Source organism: the organism of the source record quoted next, unplaced genomic scaffold (assembly GCF_019419815.1).
Source record: "Pyrus x bretschneideri cultivar Hongxiangsu unplaced genomic scaffold, Pyrus_bretschneideri_v1 Contig10, whole genome shotgun sequence".
Lineage (NCBI taxonomy): Eukaryota > Viridiplantae > Streptophyta > Magnoliopsida > Rosales > Rosaceae > Pyrus > Pyrus x bretschneideri.
The window spans coordinates 3,762,651-3,768,790 of NW_025999391.1; the positions used below are offsets into that span (position 1 = coordinate 3,762,651).

The following is a 6,140-nucleotide window of genomic DNA, read 5'->3' on the forward strand; positions in this document are numbered from 1 at the left end:
TGTCATACCTCTTCTTACGAATTTGTGTCAATGTTATACCTTCCGTTAGCTTGGACGTTTATTTCTTAGTTAAATGCTGACGTGACTTGATCCGAGACCCATTTTTTTTATTAAAAAATTATTAAAAACTAAAAAAAAATCATTTAATATTTTTTAAATATTAAAATAATAAAGAAAAGTTATTAAAAAAAAAAAAAAAAAACAACATCAGGCTGTACCTTCCCCCTCTCTCTCTTCTCTTTCTTCCCTTTTCTACAATTGCAACCCAGAAAAAAAGAAGAGAAAAAAAAAAAAACCAATTTGTTTTCCCTGCTCCCCACCCCCTCTTCTCCCCGCACCCACGCACCCAACCTCCCCACCTTCGCACCCCACCCTCGCACCCACTACCTACAACCCAAAAAAATAAAAAAATAAAAAAAATAAAAAAACCCAGATCTCGTTGAGGTGGAATTGGGAAACCTTCGCCAGGCCGATTCCGAAGGTTGAGAATCTGGGCGCGGAGAAAATGGGGGGGAATGGGTGTGGAGGGGAGAGGGTGGGTCCCGTGGGGATGGACGAACTGGGTTTATTTATTTATTTTATTTTTTTCTTCTCTCTTCTTCTTCTTCGGCAGGTTGGGGGACGAACTGGGTTCCTGTTGTTTTTTTTTTTCCCTTCTTCTTTTTCTTCTTCTTCTTCCTCTTCTTCTTTCTTCTTATTCTTCTTCTTCTTCCGTCTTCTTCTTCCTCCTTCGGGTTGGGTTGGGGTTTTTTTTTTATTTTTAATTTTTATTTTTTTATTCCTTGTCCTTTTTGGGTTGCAGGGGGTTGGGTTTGTGGTGGGGGAGGGGGATGAACTGGGTTTGGTTTGGTTTGAGTTTTTTTTTTTTTTTTCTCTTCTTCTTCTTATTCTTATTTTTTCTGGTTGCAGGAAGATGGGGAAGAGAGGGGGGGGATGGACGAAAGGAGAGATTTTTTTTTTTTAATGTACTTTTTTTTATATTATTTTAATATTTAAATAATTTTAAATGATTTTTTTTGTTTTTAATAATTTTATTATTTTTTAATAAAAAATGGGTCCCAGATCAAGCCACGTCAACATTTAACTGAGAAATAAACGGCCAAGCTAACGGAAGGTATAACATTGACACAAATTCATAAGATGAGGTATGACATTGTCAATTTTAAAAGATGAGGTATGAAAGTGTCGTGACATTAATAGTTGAGGTAATTTTTTATACTTTATCCTAATATTTAATACTCAAAATGCTTTTTTGGTCCGCCGATTTTACAAATCTGCTAGCTTTCGATGAGATCTTGTTTCCAAAACTACGAGCATTAATCAGATTTAATAGAAAGTTAGCATGCTTACTATCTTTCACCAAAGAAAGAAAATTGGCATACTAAACTTTAGGCCAATTATTGTAAGTTTAGTCATTCACGCACGCATGTAATCATATAACGAAAGGTTTAAATTCTACAATACAGTTCACATAATTAATGCCTCCTGAAAAAAGTGCTTTGATATTAAGATTCGTTGAACTTGCTAAATTCAATTGTTGTAAGTAGTGTTCGAGTAATTCCTTCTTACCTACACAACCTACCCATAATTATACGTTGATAACCGTGCTATGTTATGCTCAACGCATCTATGATTGACAGTCCCAAAAATAACTCAAGCAGATAAAGACAAACAACCAACCAACCAACCAATATAGAAATAAATAAAAAAAATATTTTCTTACCAAAAATTAAAATAATTTGTAAAAAAAAAAAATCTAAAATCTAAAATTAATGAGAGAGCAAAGTAACACTAAAGTTTGGGAGAATAAAACGATGTGGTAACACTAAAGTTTGGGAGAATAGAACGATGTAGTAACATTAAAATCTATAATTTATTTTTAGAACGATGTAGTAACACTAAAAATGTGCTTCAAATTTGCCTTTAATAAGAATAGAATATAAGACCTCTCACTTACAAATGAAAAAAAATATTATTGGACCGTAGTACTAAGTGGCCCGTTAAGCTTTTTAATCTTCTTGTTGAAGATGTCAATGTATTGTTCACATTAACACATTATGAATAGTGATTATCATTTGAGGAAAAAAAAAATATGTATGAGAATCTTGTGTGCATTTTGCCTAGTAAATTAATAGAGATTAGAACAAGAGAGATTACTTTTAAGAAAAGATCTTATTTTTGGGCAAATAAGAGGAAAAAATAGGATTTCCACTTCTACATCACAGATTAAAAGAGGAAAATTATAAATGTATACAGGATATTAATATTTAATACTCAAAATGCTTTTTTGGTCGGCAGATTTTACAAATCTAGCCTTCGATGAGATCTCGTTTCCAAAAATATGAGCATTCATCAGATTTAATAGAAAGTTGGCATGCTTACTATCTTTCACCGAAGAAAGAAAATTGGCATGCTAAACTTTAGGCCAATTATTGTAAGTTTAGTTGTTCACGCACGCATGTAATCATATAACGAAAGGTTTAAATTCTACAATATAGTTCACATAATTAATGCCTCTTGAAAAAAATGCTTTGATATTAAGATTCGTTGAACTTGCTAAATTCAATTGCTGTAAGTAGTTTTCGAGTAATTCCTTCTTACCAACGCAACCTACCCATAATTATACCGTGCTATGTTATGCTCAACGCGTCTATGATTGACAGTCCCAAAAATAACTCAAGCAGATAAAGACAAATAACCAACCAACCAATATAGAAATAAATAAAAAAATATTTTCTTACCAAAAATTAAAATAATTTGTAAAAAAAAAAAATCTAAAATCTAAAATTAATGAGAGAGCAAAGTAAGAAAGAAAGTGGTAGGAAAGAGACAAAAGGAGGTGTATTCCTTTGACTGTTTATTATATGCCTTGTAACTCCTACACGTGCTCCTCGCTTCGTACGCGAACGCCAGCCCACGTCCCTATATAAACCCCGCCTATGCACTCGCTCCACCATTCAAACCAACCCACCAACAAATTAAAAACAAATATTTATTCAATCATTTTTTGTGAGTTTCCGGTTTTGCCCACAAAAGCCTCGGCCCTCGCTGTCCTTTCCTCTTCTCTCCTCCGCCGCTGGATCGCCGCCGGCGCATTTTAGCATCACCAACCGCGTCAACGCATACGATGGACGTCCGAAGGCGATCTACGATGGATACACCTGCCACCAAGGCCAGAAGTGGGCCGATGAAAGTGAAAGTGGTGGACCACGAGAACGACGTTGGTGTCGTCGGGGCCAAGGCCTCTGACGCCCTGCCGCTGCCGTTGTACCTGACTAACGCCGTCTTCTTCACTCTCTTCTTCTCCGTCGTCTACTTCCTCCTTACTCGTTGGCGCGAGAAGATCAGGACCTCGACGCCGCTCCACGTCGTGAACTTCTCCGAGATCGTCGCGATACTCGCGTTCGTCGCCTCCTTCATCTACTTGCTTGGATTCTTCGGGATCGATTTCGTGCAGTCGCTCATTCTCCGCCCCAGCAATGACGTCTGGGCCGCTGACGATGACGAGGAGGAGCACGAGCGCTTGATATTGAAAGACGACGCCCGGAAAGTGCCGTGTGGGGCCGGACTCGACTGCAGCCCAATTCCCCAAATTGCCCCTGTTGCTGCTGCCGCCCCCAAAGCTGTTGCACAGAAGGTGTTTGATAAAGAGGTAGTCCTCTCCACTCCCTGCGATTTCACCGCCCAGCCGTTGACGGAGGAAGATGAGGAGGTGGTCAAGTCCGTGGTGGCGGGAACCATCCCTTCCTACTCTCTGGAGTCAAAGCTCGGAGATTGCAGGAGGGCGGCGGCTATCAGGCGCGAGGCGCTTCAGAGGATTACAGGAAAGTCTCTGGGTGGTCTGCCATTGGAGGGGTTCGATTACGAGTCAATTTTGGGTCAGTGCTGCGAGATGCCAGTTGGGTATGTTCAGATTCCAGTTGGGATTGCTGGGCCTCTTAGGCTCGATGGCAGAGAGTTTTCCGTACCAATGGCCACCACAGAAGGTTGCTTGGTTGCCAGCACCAACCGTGGCTTCAAAGCTATCAACTTGTCCGGCGGAGCCACCAGTGTGTTGCTGAGAGATGGGATGACCAGAGCACCTTGTGTGAGGTTCAACTCTGCTAAGAGAGCTGCCGAGTTGAAGTTCTACTTGGAAGAACCCAACAATTATGACACCTTGTCCACGGTTTTCAACAGGTAATTTCAACTTTTCTGTACTGATTTGTTTGATTACTTTGATGGGTTTGTTTCAGTCAAGCTTAATGTTTGTTGTTGTTTCAGTAAAGCTTAAAGTTGCTTTTTATAATTTTTTGGGTTTTAAACTCTTAATTAATTGGGATTTGGGTTTGATTATTCAGGTCAAGCAGATTCGGTAGGCTTCAGACAATTAAGTGTGCCATTGCTGGGAAGAACTTGTACATGAGATTCACCTGCAGCACCGGTGACGCTATGGGGATGAACATGGTCTCCAAAGGTGTGCAAAACGTTTTGGATTTCCTCCAGAACGACTTCCCTGACATGGATGTGATTGGAATTTCCGGCAACTACTGCTCTGACAAGAAGCCCGCTGCGGTGAACTGGATCGAAGGTCGTGGGAAATCGGTGGTCTGTGAGGCTGTGATCAAGGGTGATGTGGTGCAGAAGGTGTTGAAAACCAATGTGGCGTCCCTGTGCGAGCTTAACATGCTCAAGAACCTTACTGGGTCTGCAATGGCTGGAGCCCTCGGTGGATTCAACGCACATGCCAGCAACATCGTCTCTGCCATCTACATCGCTACCGGCCAAGACCCAGCTCAGAATGTGGAGAGTTCTCACTGCATTACCATGATGGAACCCATCAATGATGGACAGGACCTTCACGTGTCTGTCACCATGCCTTCAATTGAGGTAATTTGATTGTCCCTTGATGTTTTTTACAGTGCTTGGGAATTGGAATATTGGGTTGTTCTTACATCGAGGTAATTTGATAGTACTAGTAAACATGAAGTCTTACATTGGTGTTTGATTATTTTGTCCAGGTTGGTACTGTTGGAGGTGGGACCCAACTTGCATCTCAATCAGCTTGTCTGAACCTTCTTGGAGTGAAGGGTGCTAACAGGGAGGCACCAGGATCTAATGCAAGATTGTTGGCCACTGTTGTGGCTGGTTCTGTTCTTGCCGGAGAGCTTTCTCTCATGTCTGCTATCTCAGCTGGACAGCTTGTGAATAGTCACATGAAATACAACAGATCAAGCAAAGATGTCTCAGCTGTTGCGTCCGCTTAAGAACTTGAACTCTAACTTCTGAGGCTTGAAGAAGCCGAAAGTATGGCCGGAATATGTCAGAAAGAATAACGCTGACATGAATCAGTTGTCCATTTGGCATGGGGAGAAGAGGATAGGGAAATAATGAACAGAACAAACATACAGCAGGGCTTAGGAATGAAAGATTGTACTATTTGTATTTTTTTTCCTTTGTTTACCTTTTTTTTCTTTGTTAATCTATAAGTTTTCATGCCTTGTATGGAACTCTTTTGAGAAATTGTGTAAGATGATGATGAAAAGTTTTAGTAGCAGTTTATTTACTGCCGAAAGTTCTTCAAATGATCTCCACTTCTTTAATCTCTTCTGTTCAATTTCATACGGATTCAGATGCTAAAATTCAGAAAGAGAATTGTGTTCTTCATGTGAGTTGAAGTTTCTTGTGATGCTTGCAGGTGAAGTAAGACGCTTGCAGGTGAAGTAAGACTTCTTGCTATTAACTCCCAGCCAAATGAACTCGTGACTCTTCCTGGCCCTAGGAGGTGTACTGTCGTAACTAAGCTACCAATTGGTTCATTTTTTTTTTTAAAGAAAAAAATGAACTCTTGTCATGTAAGTTTTCTTTCTTTTAATTTTTTTGGAAAATGACTTGCCTACACCCATCAAGACGCTAATGTGATGTGTCGGAACTGTAATATGTTTTAACTTAGCGACCTCCGGAGGTGTATGCAAGTCTCTTCTGTTTATGCGATCTCTTTTATGATTGGTGTGTTTGTGCATTGCTATTTTCACGTGCTGGTAAAAAAAAAATGATTTCTTTTTTTGGTGTTTACTTTAATACGGATTTGGATCAACATCAATGACGATGATGCTTTCTGGTTGATTGTTATGTCTTTGTTTTTCCCTCTATTTTTAGGC

The 6,140-nt window shown here is 39.9% G+C and overlaps 1 protein-coding gene across 1 annotated transcript; it reads left to right on the forward strand.

The window, feature by feature from the left end:
• Positions 1-2,942: 2,942 nt before the first annotated feature.
• Positions 2,943-5,564, forward strand: LOC103949512 (3-hydroxy-3-methylglutaryl-coenzyme A reductase 1). Its single transcript, XM_009360626.3, has 3 exons — positions 2,943-4,179; positions 4,341-4,869; positions 5,001-5,564. The coding sequence occupies exons 1-3, from the start codon at positions 3,128-3,130 to the stop codon at positions 5,244-5,246; spliced, it is 1,827 nt and encodes a 608-aa protein (XP_009358901.2). The 5' UTR covers positions 2,943-3,127; the 3' UTR covers positions 5,247-5,564.
• Positions 5,565-6,140: the final 576 nt, after the last annotated feature.

Bases quoted from the DNA above. Each gene is read 5' to 3' on its own strand.
- LOC103949512 (XM_009360626.3), top strand. From the start codon at position 3,128: ATGGACGTCCGAAGGCGATCTACGATGGATACACCTGCCACCAAGGCC. The intron at 4,180-4,340 runs GTAATTTCAACT...TTGATTATTCAG, and splicing joins TTGTCCACGGTTTTCAACAG to GTCAAGCAGATTCGGTAGGC. The intron at 4,870-5,000 runs GTAATTTGATTG...TATTTTGTCCAG, and splicing joins TCACCATGCCTTCAATTGAG to GTTGGTACTGTTGGAGGTGG.